Source organism: Mesoplodon densirostris, chromosome 9 (genome assembly GCF_025265405.1).
Source record: "Mesoplodon densirostris isolate mMesDen1 chromosome 9, mMesDen1 primary haplotype, whole genome shotgun sequence".
In the NCBI taxonomy this organism is placed as follows: Eukaryota; Metazoa; Chordata; class Mammalia; order Artiodactyla; family Ziphiidae; genus Mesoplodon; species Mesoplodon densirostris.
The window spans coordinates 20,084,036-20,106,931 of NC_082669.1; the positions used below are offsets into that span (position 1 = coordinate 20,084,036).

At 39.3% G+C, this 22,896-nt stretch overlaps 1 protein-coding gene across 19 annotated transcripts in view; it reads right to left on the bottom strand.

The window, feature by feature from the left end:
- NRCAM (neuronal cell adhesion molecule) overlaps positions 1-11,170 on the bottom strand; it is an 88,545-nt gene extending 77,375 nt beyond the window's left edge. For 13 of the 19 annotated variants that reach the window (XM_060108707.1, XM_060108704.1, XM_060108705.1 and 10 more), the window contains exons 1-4: positions 11,062-11,170; positions 8,876-8,893; positions 5,929-6,034; positions 3,773-3,969 (exon numbers count right to left, since the gene is read on the bottom strand). In XM_060108707.1, coding sequence (XP_059964690.1) covers positions 3,773-3,969; positions 5,929-6,034; positions 8,876-8,893; positions 11,062-11,170 — 430 coding nt within the window. The remainder of the gene's footprint in view (positions 1-3,772; positions 3,970-5,928; positions 6,035-8,875; positions 8,894-11,061) is intronic. The other 6 variants (XM_060108703.1, XM_060108699.1, XM_060108708.1 and 3 more) reach the window with 1 other exon arrangement.
- Between the last annotated feature and the right edge of the window lie 11,726 nt (positions 11,171-22,896).

Sequence of the window (22,896 nt, forward strand, 5' to 3'; positions counted from 1 at the left end):
AATTCTAAGAGGGAAGTTTATAGCAATACAATCCTACCTCAAGAAACAAGAAGCATCTCAAATAAACAACATAACCTTACACCTAAAGCAATTAGAGAAAGAAGAAGAATAATACCCCAAAGTTAGCAGAAGGAAAGAAATCATAAATGTCAGATCAGAAATCAATGAAAAGGAAATGAAGGAAATGATAGCAAAGATCAATAAAACTAAAAATTGGTTCTTTGAGAAGATAAACAAAATTGATAAACCATTAGCCAGACACATCAAGAAAAAAAGGGAGGAGACTCAAATCAATAGAATTAGAAATGAAAAAGGAGAAGTAACAACTGACACTGTAGAAATACAAAGGATCATGAGAGATTACTATAAACAACTCTATGCCAATAAAATGGACAACTTGGAAGAAATGGACAAATTCTTAGAAAAGCACAACCTTCCAAGCCTGAACCAGGAAGAAACAGAAATATAAACAGATGAATCACATGCACTGAAATAGACACTGTGATTAAAAATCTTCTAACAAACAAAAGCCCAGGACCAGATGGCTTCACAGGTGAATACTATCAAACATTTACCTATCCTTCTCAAACTCCTCTAAAATATAGCAGAGGGAGGAACACTCCCAAACTCATTCTAAGAGGCCACCATCACCCTGATACCAAAACAAGACAAAGATACTACAAAAAAGAATACTAAAGGCCAATATCACTGATGAACATAGATGCAAAACTCCTCAACAAAATACTAGCAAACAGAATCCAACAGCACATTAAAAGGATCATACACCATGATCAAGTGGGGTTTATCCCAGGAATGCAAGGATTCTTCAATATATGCAAATCAATCAATGTTTTAACCATATTAACAAATTGAAGGAGAAAACCCATATGATCATCTCAATAGATGCAGAAAAAGCTTTTGACAAAATTCAACACCCATTTATGATAAAAACCCTCCAGTAAGTAGGCAGAGAGGGAACTTACCTCAACATTATAAAGGCCATATATGACAAACCCACAGCCAGCATCATTCTCAATGGTGAAAAACTGAAACCATTTCTTCTAAGATCAGAAACAAGACAATTTTGTCCGCTCTCACCACTATTATTCAACGTTTTGGAACTTTTAGCCACAACAATCAGAGAAGAAAAAGAAATAAAAGGAATCCAAATCGGAAAAGAAGAAGTAAAGCTGTCACCATTTGTAGATGACATGTACTATACACAGAGAATCCTAAAGAGGCTACCAGAAAACTACTAGAGCTAGAGCTAATCAATGAATTTGGTAAAGTAGCAGGATACAAAATTAATGCACAGAAATCTCTGGCATTCCTATACTCTAATGATGAAAAATCTGAAAGAGAAATTAAGGAAACACTCTCATTTACCACTGCAACAAAAAGAATAAAATACCTAGGATTAAACCTACCTAAGGAGTCAAAAGACCTGTATGCAGAAAACTATAAGACACTGATGAAAGAAATCAAAGATGACACAAACAGATGGAGAGATATAACATGTTCTTGGATTGGAAGAATCAATATTGTGAAAATGACTCTACTACCCAAAGCAATCTACAGATTCAATGCAATCCCTGTCAAACTACCAATGGCATTTTCCTCAGAACTAAATAAAAAAATCTCACAATTTGTATGGAAACACAAAAGACCCCAAATAGCCAAAGCAATTTGAGAAAGAAAAATGGAGCTGGAGGAATCAGGCTCCCTGACTTCAGACTATACTACAAAGCTACAGTAATCAAAACAGTATGGTACTGGCACAAAAACAGAAATATAGATCAATGGAACAGGATAGAAAGCCCAGAGATAAAGCCACGCACATATGGTCACCTCATTTTTGATAAAGGAGGCAAGAATATACAATGGAGAAAAGACAGTCTTCAATAAGTGGTCTGGGAAAACTGAACAGGTACATGTAAAAGAATGAAATTAGAACACTCCCTAACACCATACATAAAAATAAACTCAAAATGGATTACAGACCTAAATGTAAGGCCAGACACTATCAAACTCTTAGAGGAAAACATAGGCAGAACACTCCATGACATAAATCACGGCAAGATCCTTTTTGACCCACCTCCTAGAGAAATGGAAATAAAAACAAAAATAAACAAATGGGACCTAATGAAACTTCAAAACTTTTGCACAGCAAAGGAAACCATAAACAAGACGAAAAGACAACCCTCAGAATGGGAGAAAATATTTCCAAATGAAGCAACTGACAAAGGATTAATCTCCAAAATTTATTCATCTCCATATCATAAAAACAAACAACCCAATCAAAAAATGGCCAGAAGACCTAAATAGACATTTCTCCAAAGAAGATAAACAGATTGCCAACAAACATATGAAAGGATGCTCAACACCACTAATCATTAGAGAAATGTAAATCAAAACTATAATGAGTTATCACCTTATACCAGTCAGAATGGGCATCATCAAAATATCTACAAACAATAAATGCTGGAAAGGGTGTGGAGAAAAGGGAACCCTCTTGCACTGTTGGTGGGAATGTAAATTGATACAGCCACTATGGAGAACGGTATTGAGGTTCCTTAAAAAACTAAAAATAGAACTACTGTACGACCCAGCAATCCCACTGGGCATATACCCTGAGAAAACCGTAATTCAAAAAGAGTCATGTACCACAACATTCATTGCAGCTCTATTTACAATAGCCAGGACATGGAAGCAACCTAAGTGTCCATCGACAGATGAATGGGTAAAGAAGATGTGGCACATATATACAATGGAATATTACTCAGTCATAAAAGGAAATGAAACTGAGTTATTTGTAGTGACGTGGATGGACCTAGAGTCTGTCCTACAGAGTGAAGTAAGTCCGAAAGAGAAAAACAAATACCGTACGCTGACACATATATATGGAATCTAAAAAAAAAAAAAGGTCATGAAGAACCTAGGGGCAAGACGGGAATAAAGATGCAGACCTACTAGAGAATGGACTTGAGGACACGGGGAGGGGGACGGGTAAGCTGGGACAAAGTGAGAGAGTGGTAGTGTATATATGGACATATATACACTACCAAATGTAAAATAGATAGCTAGTGGGAAGCAGTTGCATAGCACAGGGAGATCAGCTCGGTGCTTTGTGACCACCTAGAGGGGTGGGATAAGGAGAGTGGGATGGACATGCAAGAAGGAGGAGATATGGGGATATATGTATATGTATAGCTGATTCCGTTTGTTATAAAGTAGAAACTAACACACCATTGTAAAGCAATTATACTCCAATAAAGATGTTAAAAAAATAAGCTACAAGGATATATTGTACCACATGGGGGATATAGCCAATATTTTATAATATCTATGAATGGAGTATAATATTTAAAAATTGTACACCTGTAACTTTTATAATATTGTACATCAACCATACTTCAATTAAAAAAACATTTAAAGAAATAACACTTAGACCTCAATTACCCATTTCATACCTAATTTATTTCCATCTGGCTGTTTGGAGTATGCTTATATATAAGATTCATGAGAAATTAATGATTAGATCACTTTGAGGAAAAATACGCTTTTCTTACCCCTGGCGTTTTATTCTGGACTTGTACAAAAGACATATTGGATTGGCAAAGCATTACGCTGAGGAATTGAGGTCAAGTGGAAAGGGGTGATGATTTTCAGAGTATTGGAATCAACGCCATTGCTTTCTTGTAATGGTATTTAGATGCTAGGGTTGGAGCTATACTTTAAAAAGGGTCCTGTTTGGTGAACAGGTCCGACTTACTGGATGGACGGATGACAATGTTATTAGAAATTGCAGCCCCACGCTCGTTCCTGGCTGTACACTGATAAACTCCTTCATAGGTCTCTGCTTTCCCCTCGCTCATGATGTTGACTGTGAGGGTTCCCGAGCCAGACTTCATGGTGACAAGAGGGTCTTTATCTATGTCGAAATGAGTCCCATTTCGGGTCCAGGAGAAACTGCCCAACGCATAAAGGATTAAGCTTGTTTACAGCCCAGAAAAACAGGATTATTTCCTAACAAATTCCTAGCAGTTTTATGGATTTCTAAATAATGATTAGATTTTAGTATTCAGTAAAAGAGCAATAGGCTCCACACCTAAACTGTTGCATTGAATTATGACTTAGAAAAAAGTGCTGGCCATACATACTAAGGTACATGTCTTCATTAGAACTAACCAAAATCTGACTCAATAAAGAAATCATGCATACAAATTGCCTGTCATTTTTCAAAGAAAATATAGGAAGTAGGTCTCCGAGGCACACTCTCTTAGAGCTTTATTGGCATTTTTATTGTAAACTCCATTGTTCATAGAATTGATAACCTGCCTATAAAGATTTGCTCTGGGGTGAAGTGTAAGAAGAAAGGCCTTCACAAGTACTAATATATGTGTGTGTTTAAAAGTGATCAGACCAGTGTCAAGTTACCAAAATGCAAAGTATGAGGTGGGAGGAGAGGAAACATGAGTTCAATGGTGTTTTAAGTGTCGGTTATTAAAAGTGATCATTGTATATCAAATATATTTTGAGAATTTTTAATTCTAGAGATGATTTTTATAAATTTCTTGGGAAGTATTTCAAATTGTCAACTGAAAGTCTTCTTTTTCAGTTTTATTTATGTAAAAGACTGCCTTAAATAAAAGTCCCAGTGCCCAAGTAATCAAATACTTGATAACTGGTCACAAATCAACAATGGCCATGCTCTTAACAAAAGCATGAATCTCTAAACTTTCCCATGATTTCCAAGCCCTCCTGGATTTCCCTTCCCACTGCTTATCCTTATAGCAGGAGTTGTCACAACTCCTAGGGTAAGGGACAGCGGTGTTGGCTGCTGCTGGCTTATTGTAGGTAGAGACCAAGGATGCTGCAAAGTATCCCACAATGCACAGGAAAGCTCTTGTCTCCACAGCAAAAAATTGTCCAGCCCAAAATATCAATAGAGCTGAGGTGGAGAAATCCTGCCTAACAGAGAGTTACAGGAGGTATTAATTAAATGTTAAACTAAAAGGGGTGTCATCAAAGGACATCACATTAGGGCCTGAGTGCTCGAGGGTTTCTAATAATATGACAGAAGAGATTGTTTTGAAGCCAACCTTTGATGGAAGTTTTTGATGTACTTTGGTAATTTTTTTCTCCAGTGCCAGTCTGTGATAGATTAATAAGGCTAATCATAGACAAACTTGGAAATAAAATATTGAGAAAATTTCCCTTCTTTATAACTTAGAAAAATACACATTATCTCTCAAAAATAATAATCCGAAAATTTCTCTTCTTTATAACTTAAAAAAATACACATTATCTCTCAAAAATAATAATCCAACTCTCCAAAATTTTCATATATTACTGGACAGGTTACGGATCATCCACTAAGGAGCTGTGGGACCTTGGATAGGTTAACCTAGCATTAATGGGCATCAGTTCCCCATCTATAAGATATACTGGTTGGACAAGATAATGTCTAATATCTCTCCCAACTCTAAAAGGCTGTACAGTGCTCATGCCAAGGTGCCTATGGAGAATCCTGAGTGCTAAACACTGCCATGTTTGGAAAACCACTTGGGGCTATTTTATAGACTTGTAGAGAGCTAGGAGAGATCTTAGAAGTTGTCAAGTTCAACTTCTTTATTTTACATTTATCTGTAAACTGAGGCCCATAGAGAAGGAATTTGCCCATGTCATAAAGCCATCAGAAGGCTCTTTCCACATCTTCCCACAATTTTTTAGCATATCACAGAAAGGTATCAGTACGGAAATGCAACCATCTGGGTTTTTAAGAAGAACCAACTGAATTTAATTAATCAGAGAGACAAAACAATGAACCTACAAATGATACTTTAATAATATGCAGGACCTGAAACTAACTTCAACATGAATATCAATGCTTATTATCAGTATTGTAAGAGCAGAAAGCACACCCACCTTGGAGGAGGTTTCCCTTTGGCCTCACACTGGATTACAATATTCTCCCGTGGGTCAATAATGTAATCTTTTGGAGACTGTTGAGTAATGGTTGGAGGTTGTACCACTTAATGGTAGAAAGAAGAACAATGTAAAGAAATAAATCATTTAATATCATAATAGCAATCACTTTTTTCTATATCAAAATCACTTACCCTACACTAAATATGCTCCAAATGTTTTTAGTAATTTCCACTGTGGTAACACACCCCCTCAGCAGATTTTTAGCTAAAAGACTCCTAAAATTTTGGAGTCAAGGCATAACTCCCTTTTGGTAGCTTTATATGTGCTCATAAAGCCCATTTTCCCACACTGAAAGTTTGGGAAAATAATTACCAATATAAGCTTAATATTAAGATAGTTTCATTTCTGATGTAACAATGAGAAATTTCTCTGATAGCTTTGATTCAAATGATGCCTTTCAATGAAATTTAAGTTATGAGGTAAATTTGCATCTTTCTTGGGAAAGAGTTACTGACTTGTAGTTCATTACTGGGCTCATGTAAATTAATACATTGGTCACAAATATATTTGAGAAGCTAACGTGAAAAAGATGGTTAAAATTGGAGACTTGACATGTCTTATTAGAGCCAGGAGGTAGGTGGCTACTAGGAACAAAGATAAAACAAACTTCTTTAGAAGAGAAATTGAATTGGGAACTCTCTGTTTTAGGAAACAATATTCTCATTTCACTCTTCAAAGTGTTATCTGATCATTTATTATTAAATTGTAGGGAGAAACTGTTCTTATCTGGAGCAACTGAATCTGAAAAAAGCTGGTACGTGGACATTTGATGTTCAGGTCACTCTAAGATTACCACGTCTTCCTTCTTGTGAAATCAGAATCACAGAGTGTAGAACAGGAAGGGACTGGAGAAATAATCCATTTCAACTTCTTTTTTTGCTCAGAGCAGCAAAATAGCTTGACTAGGAAGGCACAAAGCAGAGAAGAGAAGTGAACTCTCCTGGTGGAAGCCACTGCCTTGCACAACTCGAAGGAGAGCTGTTTACACAGACCAGTGGTTCTCAACCAGGGGCCATTTGCCCCCAGTCCTTGGGGGACATCTGGCCACATCCAGAGTCCATTTTGGTTGTCACCACTGGGATGGGGGTGGTCCTGGCACCTGGTGGGTAGAGGCCAGGGATGCTGCTAAACATCTTACAATGTACAGGACATCTTTACCATGTAAAGACTTATCTGGATCATTTTTCATATTCTGGATCGTCCCTTTCCTCTCCACCTATGCTCTGTGCTTCCTTTGTGAAACTTCTTCCACCTGTCAATCAAGTATTTCCCAAAGCTTAATAATCGTCCTCAGCTTTTGTCTTTCTTTCCTGTGGTGAACTGTTGCCAGGGCTAAATCGATCATTTCCATGTTCAATGCCTTATAAATCTGTAAACATGGATCTCTTCTCTTGCTTTGTCTGCAGTCTCGGGGCTGTTCACCAGACGTCTCTTACTAAACATCCAAATAACACCTAAAATATAGATAAAAAATGAAACTCATAATTGCCATCATTTATTGTGCACCTATTAACTGCGGGATACTGCACAGCGTCAATGTCAACTCCTTTAGCAAGATCCATCCCTTCCTCATCCTCCTTAGCCAGCTGCTCTTCCCAGCCTCTAGCACTGTTCACAGGACACTCATTCTTCTAGCTGGCAGTTACCAAAGCTGGTTAACAGTTTGGGCTAGTGGTTAAGAACTAGTCTATTTCTTACCGGCTGTGAGACTTCAAGCAAGTTTCTTAACTTCTGTTAAGTCCTCATTTCCATAGAGGAAAAACAGGGTTTAAAAGTAGTATCTACCTCCTAGGGTTGCTGGGAAAATTAAATAAAATAATGTGTGTACAATTCTTAGTACATTCCAGTCCTATAATGGTTCAGTGATGTTAGCTATATTTAAATGACTATCATAAACATGTTTAATTAGACCAGCTTCACTTTGGAGTGATCCTTCAGGCTTTGGGAGTACAGAGTTTGGGATGATGGGAAGAAGTCTAGAATTTCCCACTCAGGGACTGGTGGGCATAGGTGGTGGGTAGGGGGATTTTTAGGAGTGACTCAGTCCGATTCTTTGTGCTTTTCTGTAAGTGACACAGGTGCAAGGGTGATGGTTGCAGACCCAGAACTTCTATTCATGTGTCTGTAACAGAGCTGGCTTAGCTGCCACGCATAACTGCTAGGAGTTTACCACCTAGAGGTACCTCTTTGAACCGTGCTTAGGTCGTCTGGCAACTAACAAGGGCTTTGAAGTAATAAGGGGAAAAGGTGATTTTATATCATTTTCCTGGCTAATCTAATATCAAGGAATTTTTCAAATGCCTGAAAACTCCTTTTTTAGGTAGAGGACAGATGTTGCCCTACTGTTAGAGGCAGCAGGTTTTGATTAGAGCACGCCACTCGGAGACGATGTGAACAATACTCAAATTCTCTGGGCCATTATACTGACGACACTTAGAAACGCTAGTCTACCCAGTCCTACAGGCTGAAGAAGTTTGAGAGCGAACTCGGGTGAAGCATTTTCATGCACCCACCTCCTATATATACCCAAAGACATGTTTTTATTCCAGCAAGCCTTTAATAGCATTTAGAACCAGACATTCTCTTCAAATTTTGTGAATTTTCTCACTGAGTTACATCAGATGTGAACAAAGCTCAGAAGTTAGTAGCCCAGAATATTGGTAAAAGAAAGACAGTAATACCTGAGTCTTCAGAATTCATGCAAGGAATAGATTAAACCTGCTTCTTGGAATTTAAATGCAGTGATTAGCCACAGTAAACACACACGCTTAAAAAGACGTTAGTCACGAAAACAAAATCGTGCGTTTTAATTCACAGCATTCGTTCAAAAACAAAGACACAGTCAAATTTTCACACTGCCTGGTAATGACGGAAAGACACTTACAGTCTTCAAGAAGTTTTGCTTTTTCCCCATCAATATCAGCAGGTGAGTGGGCAAACAGGATTAAAGAAAACCAGGTGTTAGTAATAAGAACGTTAGCACCCTGAAGATAAAAAGGGGCATCTTGCCTATTTTATTTGACCTAAAAAACCAGTAGAGCAGAGGCGGAGGTTGTGAAGTAGCAAGAGAAAGAAACTCCCATTAAAGGTTTTGTTTATTCCTGAAGCAGACCTTTCTACACACACATATGGAAGAACAAAAGGGATGCTGTAGGCCAAAAAATGATTCTGCCAGGAATAGGAATGGCTAATTCCATTCCATACGTGTTGTGCTGGACAAGTAATTACATTCAATTTGAAAAACAGCTGAAATCTACAATTAATCTGAGTTGTCACATACTGTGTTGTGTCTGATCCTATTATCCCAGACATCACTACGCACATGGTGATAATACCTAACAATGGGACACCGCTACAGTGACAGTGCTCCATCCCAGCCAAATCCAACACTGATTTGAGGTTTTTATATTTCTACGGTTAATCGCCAAGTCGGTAATTGCACTTTTCAGACTGTTAGCATGTTTCTGCTTCAGAATTCCTCAGTCACCCAGGGTTTGCTAGTACCCACCCCAAGGAGCAGCTCATGGACAGGGGGGATAAGGAAGAGGGGCAGGGAAGAAATTACATTAGCATGCAATTCACATGATTCCGCTGTGCTGCCTGTCATTACTACTTGCAGAGGTTAACGCAGGAGCGCCTGGGTTGCCTGTGACTTTCTTTTCATCACGGTTCTGCTTTTCTCCATTAGCAGCGATAATTGAGTTAGCCTTAGGTGACTATTTCCCTCTGATTGTAAGACTGAGCAGTCAGATTAAAGGGGAATATATTTAACAGAAGAGAGAACAAAAGCATTTCTCTCAAATGGTCTTTCTTCTACACATCCATTAGGGCAAATGCTTACTTAGACATTCTGACTCCAATGCGCTTAACCAATCATCTCTCTTTTTTTTTTTTAACTGAAATTAAGGTCACGGAATGAATATCTTTTGAAAAGAAGAATGTTGCATTTTCTTACACTTTAGACTAAAGATGCACAGAAAAGGGAGTCAACAAAGTATGGGGGAATCACATCTCTTCTTAATTGTCTTCCCACTGGCAGTTGCAACCTCTTTGGCAAAAAAAAAAAAAAATTGACATCCTAACAATTGAATCGCCCCGGGAAAGTGTACCTTCCTTGTACCTTGGAAAGCTCGCCAAACAGATGTTCTATTCAAGAAGCTAATGGATTTAAAGAGGTCATGCTGATTAGGGATGAAGAATAAATCAATTCTGAAGTACAGTAATAGTCCAGATTTCAAATTCTGCTTTCCGTTGCAGGAAAACTGACCCGCTGGCACCTAGCATTACCTTTATTTCTTACAAACAGGCCACCCAGCCCAGGGAGAGTGCAGTATATACAGTACTTTATTCAGGAAAGGGTGGGCTCCTATAGTAGCTGTTACTTGCTCCATTTTAAATAGTAATTTTGCTGAAGACTTGTTTTATTCTCAACATTGACATCTTGGTCTTTGATCACCGTTTTAAAAACAAAGACCTTTCACTAGGCTTTAGGTAAGATATATTTCCTAGCTCTAAACTCATATTTAAGATCCAAAACTCAAAAGTGAATTTTGCCTTGTCTGAATCCAGAGAAACGAGCCGTGGGTAGTTTGGGGATACAGAGGGGCGTGGGGCTGGCTGAGAGATGATCTTTTCACTCTTAGCATATGAAGAAAGAAGGTGGAGATGTGGGGACAGGATAAACGGGGTGGGGGGGTCTCTGTGATCATTCTAAAGCGATTCCTATAGTTTTCTTGTGGGACAGCTTCTATAAAGAGTTGCCTGTTGGGAGGATCAGGGCAGTTCACAGTTCACTCCTTCTCTGGTCAGCCCCCCGCAAGGTACACCAAAAGCACCTGAGGGGAGGGAAAGATAATGACAGGGAAGGGACAATGTGTCTGCGATTCAATGGCCATTTCTAGGGTCTGATTCTTTATAAACACAGGGTGCTGAAGGTAAAAGCCAAATTAGTTTTGATTCACTTTTCAGGATCACACGGACATCTTCTCCATCCACAGGGTTCAGAGTGATGGTAAATGCCAGGGAGGGTCTGACTCCCGGGCCTAACAGCTTTCCAACGTTAATACTTACGATCAAGAGGGACTTCCAGTGCACTAATCATCTGGCACAGGAAGAGTATCAGGGGTGCTCGGCCTGCAGATAAGTGCTTCTTTTTCGGCATCATTATTTTAAGCTGCATTAGCTGAACTCCCGCTGAGCCCCACAAGCTGAATTTCCTTTTCTTCTTTCACAAAAGATGTGTGTGCAACGTTTACGTAAGTCTCATGCAGGAAACTGAAAAAGGATAGGAGAAGAATTATAGTGCACTTTTTAAAAAAGGAGGAAATGAAGAGAGGAGGTCGGCAGCACAGAAAATCAGTTCTGTATTATACATGAACTCTAAATGGAACTCTAACTTTTAAATATTTCACTCTGAAGACTGGGAGAATCATTTATTCATAAATCGGCTAAAATTAGGTCAGAAATATTTGTAGGGATGTCAAGCAAAATCTGTCAACTTTGCCATCCTTCTGATTTTCCCATTTTAAATATATGCTTTATATTAGAGGCTACCATGTTCCTAATAGATCAGGAAAACTTGGCTTATAAATCGGTCAGAAGGTGTGCCTTTGAAGGGGAGGCCTGATGGCTTCTCCTTTCTAGAGATTACCTCTGGGAAAGTTCAGGGCATGGCTGCCAATTTGCTTCAAACCCCAAACACTGATTTACTGGTTGAACCACCAAGAATCCCGGCCTTCTCCATCTCCTACCTAGACCGTGGCACCAGCTATGCCTGGGCTCTGAGTTCCAAGTCTTCCTCACTGCAGTCACCCTCCTAAACAGTGCTGATTAGTTTTCCTAAGGGTCTTTGGTTAAATACTGGGAGTAGCCCCATGGGACCTACCCGATTAAAGTTCAATATATCCTTAAATAAGTAATACAAAAACTTGAATGACCTGGTCCCAATTTATCCCACCAACCTCATTTCCCTCTATCATCATGTAAGTATTCTTTTTTGTCTGATTGTCTGATTCTGCTTTTCTTTCTTGGGTCAATCCTTCAATACGCTTTGAATTTTCCTAACTTCTTGCCTTGGTTTATTCTATTCCTTTTAGCTGGAATGGCCTCTCCACCATATTCCCTCAACAATGTCCAACGGATTTCTTTATAGAGCATTTATTGGATTGGCCAAAAAGTTCGTTTGGGTTTTCTGTAACATCTTATGGAAAAACCTGAACGAACTTTTTGGCCAACCCAACATGAGCTGATCACTCAAACTAGAAGGCATTTCACTCTCTGAGAATCTCTGAAATGATGTTTTACTCATCACATATAGTATACAGGTAGATACAGTGATAGACTTTTTTGGGGGTATGCATACTCTCTCCCCTACTTCTTCAGGCAAAGACTGAGCTTCTCCCATCTTTGTATTCCTCTCCTATCACCTAAGATGGTATACCTTGTACATGAAAGTGCCAAGAGAACAAGAGCACACAGAATATAGACCTCTGTCCTACAACAGACCTCTACCTGGAATGACGGGTTGAATCACATCTTCTCATTAATAAAGAGAAGTGTGAGTGCCCAATGGCTCTCTTGAGAAGGTAGGGATGTCATTATTATAGACTACGATTGTTCTTACAGCTTAATTACTGGTGTAATCATGTATTTTTAAAATGTCCATCATTCCCACTGAACTGACAGCCTCGAAGGGTAGGGACCACACCTTTCCTGTTCCCCATTGTGTCCCCAGAGCTCATCACAGTGCCTGGCACATGGTAGGGAGTAAATAAATATTGGTAGAAAAAAAGTGAAGGGGGGAAAGGGGAAAGGTGAGGTTGTATTCAGATAGGCACTCTGACCACAGTCTGCCTGAGGCTATATTTATATTTACACTACTTGGTTTAAAAACCACACTCTTGTCAGTATGGTCAAATTAGTTGGCATATCACGTCTGTGTATGGAAGAGAGCTTACATGTATAAAAGAAAAATGAAACAATGCTAACAACATGTGTTTTGCTAGCAGCTGAGCTCTGATTTGAACCTGATTATAATTATAGTTGGACACGTCTTGCTAAACAAATACAAAAAAGTATTCTAAACATAGACATTATACATATATAAATATTATTTTGTGAATGAAAGATCCATACTGTGTGGTTTCATTTAAGATCCAGGAAATTTGTCTTTCCAGATTATAATCTATAAACAATCATGACCATTAAACATCAAGAGGCCTGTAGAAAAGCTCGCCCAACCATTTCTAACCAAACTATAAACGAGACTGTCTTTCTGCGCATGCAAAGCAGATCTATACCATTTAATCGAATTTACTTAGGTCTCTCATGATTTTTTTTTTGTTGAAATGCTAATTGTGAATTTACACATAAGCTTCAAGGAAAATTAACATAAATGGCACAAAAACAAGTCACTGTTACATTACTACACATACTGAGAGAAAACGACAGAACCAAGCACCAAGAGAACAAAAGGCATACCTGCCTGATTTGTGTGTCAAGCTAACTGAGTTCATTCAATTTAAGTGCCTAGCTTTCTGAACAGATGCCAGAGAACTAAAACACTTTCTAAAAGATGTACTAAGAAATTGTAATGCCCGTAAGATCTTAAGCAACTACATACAATTTCCAAGTTCTTCATTCATTATTTATTTTGCCTGGATGCCTTAACTATTCATCCTTCAGAACAGAGAAAACAATGACACAACGTCGTGTAAAAGAAAGTATCACTCAACCTGCTTTGCCTTTTCAGAATATAGATGGAAGAAAATATTCCACATTAAATCACAGTGTTATATAAAGAAAAAAATAAAAATCTTAAGAAAAACTGAAACAACACTTACTTAAAGAGACATGAGTAAATCTTCACAGTGAGAGGAGGTCATGAACTACAGGAAATGAAGATGTGGTCTCTCTTCAGAAGCTGTAAGTTCATTTAAACCAATAGCCACAAAATCATCTCCAGTGTAGATTCTGTTTGGGGAGGGCAAAGCAATGGCCCAGCCCACCCTCCAAATCCTGCCCATGGAAAATCACTGACGTCTCCTATGAATGCCATCACAGGTGAATAACCCAACACCCAAGGACAGCATTAGGTCCCCGGCTCTCAGTCACAGTGAAAATCAAATACAGCTACAGAAAACTGAGCTTTCTCTCTTGAAGAGTGATGGGCTTTGCAAGTCTCACAAAGAAAAACCACTGCTTCTGCCCTCGGAGTACTGATGTCAGCACCCTGCCCTGCCAGGCGCCCACCTGGCTTTTAGTTAACCTTGGAAAAATGATGGTCATTCTCTCTTACATGAGAATCGTGAGCTAAAACTAAATGGTTAATGCAATTACATTAAAATGAATGAAACCCCCATTTGAAATAGCAGCATCTTGTTTAGACAAGGCTAGAGGGCATGTTAGCACGATATAGCTTATAATTTTCAAAAAATATTTGCCACAGACATTTTAAAGCATGCCTGAATGAGGCAAATGATCGGTTCATCTTCAGAATATAAATTATCCTGATATTTAAAATCACATATATTGTTAAAACAACCCAGAGTAATGATAAGCAGGAAAGCCTTTTACTATTTCACTTCATTTCACTCCGTTCAAAGCAACTTTTCATGTATTACCTACAGAATCTCTTAACACAAGGAAAAAAAAATCTCCCTCTTTTAGTAAACTTTTTATCATTAGGAAAGAAACGCAATTCAAGATTTCCTTACTTCTTTTGCCTAAAATTCATATTAAACCATACAGCACATGTTGCCTCACATTTTTACCATACTTTTAAAAGAAAAACCTAAGGTTTTGACAAAGGATTCATATTAAGCCCAAGAAACATAGCTCTCTTGTTGCTTAAGAAGTCCTGTCATTAGAAAGAAAAGAAAATCTTTGTTTTTCTCAAGTGAAAACTGAAATTATTTGAATAAAAAAAATATAGCAGCTCTCCACTAGAACCAGAAGGCCATGCATTACTTACCACTTCATTCTAGCCTGTCTGTACTTTTCAGCTTCCCAACATGGGTGGTTCAATGTTGATTGCACAGTGTAACACAATCTACTCTCTAAGCCAGTAAACAAAGATGCTTATGTGACTGGATGCCCTTTGGCACACTAATTATCGCTCTGGTGAGCCCTCAGCGGCTGGCCTCACTGAGTGGATAGCTGACTGGAAGTGGCATCATCTTGACTGTGAAAGGCGTTTTTCAGCAATCAACTCAGGATGGTTACTTTTTTTTTTTTAATTGAGGTACAGTTGACTTACAATGTTGTGTTAGTTTCTGATGTACAGCAAACTGGTTGTTATATATCAATATACATGTATATGTGTATATATATATTCTTTTCCATTATGGTTTATTACAGGACGTTAAATATAGTTCCCTGTGCTATACAGTAGGACCCTGTTATTTATCTATTTTATGTATAGTAGTTTGTATATGCTAATCCCAAACTCCTAACTTATCCCTCCCCCAACCCCTTTCCCCTTTGGTAACCACCAGTCTGTTCTCTATGAATCTGTTTCTGTTTTGTAAATAAGTTCATTTGTGTCATATTTTAGATTCCCCATATAAGTGATATTATATATTTGTCTTTCTCTGTCTGACTTAATTCTCTCAGTATGACAGTCTCTAGGTCCATCCATGTTGCTGCAAATGGCATTATTTCACTCTTTTTTATGGCTGAGTAGTATTGGGATGGTTACTTTTTATATTTTGTTAAACATTTACCAAAAGGAATAAGCACACTAATGCCCATTCCTAGCCCGTGCTTGTGCTCGTCAATCACTGGTTTTGAGTCTAAGGCTATGGAAGGAAGATTAGAGAGAAATGGACAAAGCCTTCGTATAATTAACACATGAACAAAGTCACACAAATCTACACAACTCCACTACCAGGAATGCGCCTTAGAAAAAAGGAGTTTGGCATTATGTGACTCTAGAGATTGTAACGATCTCTTCAAATAACAAGGCAAACTTTGTGAAGCAAAGGAACACATTTCTAATTCCCTCCAGGACCAAAGGGAGGTCCCATAATAGAGGTTCTACAAGGAATCTGGTAGCTAGAAACTGGAATAGTACCGAAGGAAAGGTGAATAATTAATAGATGTTTTTTTAACCAGATAATAGATCACAGAATACATCTTGATAATAGCTCAAATCTCCATTCCTCAGAGCACTCTAACTGATTATGTTATTTGGTATTTATAAAAATCACAGAAAATAGGAAAGCAGGTATTATACCCATTAAACAGATGAGGAAAAAACCAATCATGGTGGCCATTATTCATTGAGACTTTCTATGTGCCAGGAATCACTCTGAGTTTGTTCCATGTATTAATTTATCTCATCTTGCCAATAACCCCAAAAGGGAAACTCTAGTTCATTTCCCAGTTTACTGGTAAGGAACCTGAGATGCAGGATGGTAAAGTCATTTGCTTAAGGACACACACAAGAAGAGACAGACCCAGAACTCCAGTTCTTCTGAAAAGTTCTAGAGCTTTCAGCCTGTCACACCCTGAGAAGCCCTAGCATTTCCCTTCTTCTCATATCCTCTTATTTTGCATTTAGCCAATAAGCAAACAGAATTACCAAGTTTAGTCACTGATGTTAAAAAACAAAGTGCTAATGGTTTGTGAATATTTATAGAAGATCTTCCCGGTGTGGCCCAGAGCACAACTTCAGGGGCCCCTTCACACTGGATAGCACGTGAACAGGGCCTGCTGGAATTGTACCACATGCTGGCCCTGGCCTTTGAAAGGAACCACAAGCCAGGACACTGTAGGCAAGACACACTTTCAGAAAGTTAATTTTAAAAGCAGGCAATGTAATTATGGAGAATATGGAGGTTTCTTAAAACACGAAAAATAGAGTCATCATATGATCCAGTAATCCTACTCCTGGGCATATATTTGGAAAAGACAAAAACTGTAATTCGAAAAGATACATGTACCCCAATGTTCACAGCAGAACTATTCACAGTAGCCAAGACATGGAAGCAACCTAAATGTCCACTGAAAGACTAATGGATAAAGAAGATGTGGTACATATATACAAGGGAATATTACTCAGCCATAAAAAAAGAATGAAATTATGCCATTTGCAGCAACATGGATGGACTAGAGATTATCATACTAAGTGAAGTGAGTCAGATAGAAACAGACAAATATCATATGATATCACTTCTATGTGGAATCTAAAAAAATGGTACAAATGGACTTACTTACAAAACAGAAATAGACTCACAGACATAGAAAACAAACTTACGGCTACCAAAGGGGAAAGGGGAGGAGGGATAAATTGGGAATTTGTGATTGACAGGTAAACACAACTATATATAAAATAGGTAACTAATAAGGACCTACTGTATAGTATACGGAACTCTATTCAATATCTTATAATAACTTATAATGGATAAGAATCTGAAAAAGAATATATATCTATACTTATATTTATCTGAATCACTTTGCCGTATACCTGAAACATTGTAAATCAACTATTCATCAATTTAAAACAAAAAGGGAACCACAAAAATTTTAAAAACTAAAAACTAAAACTAAAAATATTTAAAATGCCTCAAAGAAAGTAGGCAATATACATGCACATGGTACCACATTCATAAGGTACAAAAGACCATATAATTCAAAGTAAGCAGCACAACAACCCACTTTCTCCCTTGGAAGGGTTACTAATACCAAGTTTTGTGAATTATTCTAGGGATATTTCATGCATGAAGAGGTCTAAAAACACACATTACACAATGTTTTAAGGACCGCTTGGATATAGAAAACAATTTTAAAGCCCTTGTGCCATTGAAGTTAGATCATCAAAAACAGCCAAGTCTTTCAATAAAATCTAGTTAGTTGCAACACACGAAATTATTTGGATACGGGCTTTTTCACACCTCCTTAATTTAACACAGCAATTACAAGAAAGGAAACAGTAAAGGATGATAAACTGAGAGATCTAAAACAAAGGATAAAGCATGCTTAATGAAAAGTCCATATGGGTGAGGCTAATGGTGACCATGACCAAGGGTGGCACCTGTCTCACACTTGTCCAGCCAATTATCTGATGACAGTTGTCAAGATTGGCTTCAGGGGTGAGAGAGCTGACGAGAAAAGGAAGGATGGGCGGAGTAAGAGAGAAAGGGACTAGGGCCTCTCAAAGGAAGCCTTCCTCACCCCCACTTCTGAATCACAAGTAGCTAAACAGATCAGAGAGGAGACTATTCCCTCAATGCCTGCCATGTTCACAGTCTGTCTTTCTGCACTGACGCCACCATCCTGACCGGGGCTAGAAGAATCAGGCGTGGGTGTCTGACCACAGGCCATGTAGAGCCTGTGAGATGACTTGGCTATTTTAGAGGGCTGGAGAGTGACCAATGAAGTGGTAGTGAATTCCTTTCCCATGGGGAGCATGAATATGAGGCAGAAAGAGAGAATGAGTCAACAGTTTGGAGCAGGGACAAAGGCCAAAGATGACACAGAGGCAAAGCAGCATGAGAAACCATGAGTAAGCAGGGCATGGGAGGTGTCCCAAGCATAACGGAGCAGTGGGCAGCAACAGGGTGAGTAGAAGCAGACGGTCACTGAGTGCCCACGGCATTGGTGGAATGCCTGGCAGGTGATGACAAGGACTTGCTCCACTTGCACTGTGATCACCAGGTCTCTCAAACTCTTGGCATCCCAAAGAACGTTCCAATTCTCTATGAGGTTCGCCAGAATAGTGCTTGTGGTGGAAAGGTCTTCCTGTCTTTCTTGCAGCATGTGAACTCTAAAACGAGTCTTCGCTAACGTGGTAGGTAGACTGTTACATCAGTGGTCCACAGCAAGCACTCCTCCAGCATGTGTCCCTTTGTGTAGTCCCTTCTCACTATGACTCCGGGCTTGGCCATGGGACATGCTTTGGCCAATGGGATTTTAGCAAGGATTATGCAAGCAGAGGTATGATGAGCATTTGCACACTGGGCTTTCCTCTTGTAATGTTCCCTCTGGGAAGCTTAGCTAGACTATGTATGGTGAGAGGAAAGAGTAGAAAGAGGCCTTGGGGAGATGAAAGATCATCTTGGACTTTTGGGGCCCTACCTGAGCTCCCAGCTAAAATCAGCTGAGTAAGTGACTTGTTGAACTACACGCAACAGAAGAACCATCTGAGAATAGAACAACCAGATGCCAGTCATCTGAGGGTTAACAAACCCTCAGAATTACAAAAAATAATCAATTGTTTCAAGCCACAAAATTTGGAGGTGATTTGTTATGTAGCCACAGATACCTGAAACAATAAGATAAACTCAGATTGGCTATTTCTTGCAACCAGAAAGATGCTAATTTGCCCATTTAAGAGTTCTGATGGGACTTCCCTGATGGCGCAGTGGTTGACAGTCTGCCTGCTAATGCAGGGGACACGGGTTCGAGCCCTGGTCTGGGAGGATCCCACATGCCGCGGAGCAACTAGGCCCGTGAGCCACAACTACTGAGCCTGCGCGTCTGGAGCCTGTGCTCCGCAACAAGAGAGGCCGCGATAGTGAGAGGCCCGCACACCGTGATGAAGAATGGCCCCCGCTTGCCACAACTAGAGAAAGCCCTTGCACAGAAACAAAGACCCAACACAGCAAAAATAAATAAATTAATTAACAAGCTCCTACCCCCAACAACAACAACAAAAAAGAGTTCTGATGATTTAGATGTACAGATCTTCTTACAAGATCATGGCTGGAGCCACAGCAATCCTAAATGAATAGTCTGGTGATGTCGGTTTTCCCTCTAAAATGATCTGTCATTTTGTTTTTTCCTAGATATGCTTCCTTGTATATATGTTGGTCCAGCCAAAGGACACAGACTTAAGTTATATTTCTCATACAAAACTTGTACTCAATAAATAGAAAATAGTTACTACTGACATCAAAGAAAACTTTTTACACGAAAATAATTGTGGATCGTGTCTAATTTAGAGTCTTAGGGATTATATCAATCTATTTCTAATGCAGAAAAGCAAAAATTAAGCTAGAGGACAGGGTGAGAGGGAGTCCTGTGTAGCTCCTACCTTCCCATCTTTATGAATCAGACCAGAATTTGCCAGTGCTCAATCTCGGCTTCTACGTGCACCTACGCACTCACCTACTAAACAGGGAGTTGAAGAAAAGGGGAAGGAGAAGGCGAAAGGCAGGCCTTAGAGACAGCTCTCTTCCTTTATCACAAGGTCCACTTCCCAGGTGACATCCTTCAGATTATGAAACAGAAACAAAGTTCCAATTTTTAAAAATGGAAAGTAGGGAACTGCTCTAAAGGTGAAGTCTGAGAAATGGAAATTTAATTCTGAATATGGGCCTCGATCGTTTAATATTCAGACGCATTTGTCAAGTCACCGAAACCAGCTCTGGCTCTACTTATCTTCTTGTAAATGGAGATTTCTATAAATATCACTGAAAAGATGTAAGGATCAGAAACACTTTATTAAAACCTCCAGCAGAAAAGGCCATGCAGGATATTAATACTCTACATGGGCTCTACCTTACCTATTTGTCAAGTAAACAACACATGGCAGCCATTTAATAGTAGATAACAGCATTCTGGAATGCCTTGGCAGGCTAGTCACTTAAAAAAAATTATGTCATATGTCAAAGATAAGAAGCCAGCATTTACAAACTGTTATTCTTGTGAAATGGTATGAGCCATTCAGGGTGGAGATGCATGGCAGGGGTCAAGATCTCAATGTGCTCCTCTCCTAATGGCCTGAGTTGTGGGGATGGGGAGAAGAAAGAGCTGGAGAGAGAATTAGCCTAAACCGCTGGCAGAAATTAACCCAGAGGTCTCAGCACAGTACAGTTGATACCTCACTCTTGCAAATGTCCAGTGTGGGTGGGCAAGAGGCTCTGCTCTAGGCTGACAGAGGCTCCACCATTTTGTGAGGCTGCCATCTCAATACGTGGCTTCCAGAGTCCCCGTGTTCTCCTGCTCTTAACCGCCGCCACCCAGAGGTGACATCACATCTTTTGCTTACCATCCATGGACCGGAGGGAGTCAATGACTCCAACCAGAAGGGATTCTGGGAAATGTCCAGTGCCTGTGAATATCTCTGGAGCACCACTATCTCTGCCACAGAGAGCATGCTTGGTTCACAGTAAATCTGAAGGCTGAAGGTGACTTTCTGGAAAGAGTTTCAGAAGTCACAGACTACAGGAGGGCCATTGTACTGTTTCCTCTCAGTGATCAGCCAGAGGGCGGGATGATGATGGTGTGCAAGGGTTGTGTGGGTGCTGGCTGGCTGCAACCATCTCCCCTGCCTTCCGTCCAGCTGCATTTCTGAATCACTCTTTCCTATAACTTGGGTTTGCCCCAGACATGGGCCTGGGCATGGGGGTGAGCAGGCAGAATACCCAGATTGATCAAATCCAAAGGCTGTCCCTCCTGCCATGTCACAGATGACTATAATCTCCACAGTAACATTTCAAGATGCATTTTGCTAAGGTATCCAGGCTCTGTATAATCACAACGGGACCGTGAAAATGAGAAATGGAGTCTGACATGACATGAAGAATTGTGTTTTCCACTTGTTATCAGTGCTGGGGAAGGTGTATTATCATAAACTAAATAGCTGGAAATCCTTCATTCCAGCTAGAGGTGATTTTATATAAAGAACAAATCCCAGTCACTTGCTGATATGCATTTTCTACTACAAAGGATTTACCAGCCAAACAGGGGAGTAATTCATATTTAATTCCTGGAACATTTAATTTTCTTTAAACAGGCTATGTGAAAATCTGCATTTATAAAAAAAAAATCTTTGCTTCGAAGAGAATTTGTCAGATTTACTTCAAAGAGCATCCGCCTCCTGGCATTTAGAATAGAATTCAGCCTCCAGGAAGTTAAATATTAGCTCCTCAGGAGTCCATATTCTCTATAGAAGCAAAGCACACAAAAGCATGAATGTTAGAAACACTGTTCTCTGCAATGTGAGATTCAATCAAGCCAACAGTCAAAGCTCTAGAATATTCTGTTTGTGTGCCTTCTCAGGAACCACCTTTTCTATAAAAAGGTCATATTCTATTTCTATCACTACTTAAAGGGACTTCATAGAAGAAATTTCATTGCTATGGTGTGGAAGAAATAACAACTCAAAGAGCAGGTTAGAAGCATCATCCAGAGGAAAGCATTCTTGGTCCAAGTTTCCAGCTCCCTGGAAGAATCAGAAGAGAAAAGCCTCTGGTTTTCATCAAAGTTGGTTAATAGGAATATTAAACCTAGAATTACAGCCTCTTTGCAGCTCTTCAGTGGAGTAATTCATGAACAAAATTTTTGTGGGTAAACTGAGTTCCTAAAGACAAATATTTGTGGCTTTCCAGAAAGAGAGTCGGGAAGTAAGAAGAAAAAGTGAGACAGGAGGATGAAGGCAAAGCAATGAAAGAAGAAATGCTGCAGCTGTTAGAAATTTCCAGGTTACATTATTATTATTATCACTTTTTTGTTTGGAAACTGTGGTAATTAATAAAGAAGGTGGGCAGAAAAATATCTATGAAAAATAAAAATTTTAAGCACATGTAAGGAATCATAACTATTTTAAAGGAAACATTTACACAGAAGCCCCTCTTCAAGGGCTCATGCTTTGACTACCTCTAAGGTCTCTTTCAGCCTTACTCGGAATTACGAGAGCTGCACCTGCTATAATGTAAGTGGAATCCAATAAAGTGACCACCAGCAGTACAGCCACTGAGATACCACAGCAGAAGGAAAAAAAAAAAAACAGGGAAAAAAAGAGAGCTAAGCGTCGGATTCCACAAGGCTGCTGGTTATTGGATCTGATAAAGGTAGGCAAGGCAGGAATGCAGAAATGAGTACTCTCTCAAACAAAGGGCAGGAGGATGGAAGCAGGTAAGGCACGTCTGTGCCCAGCGCTTTCTCAGAGAGGGGTGGGCT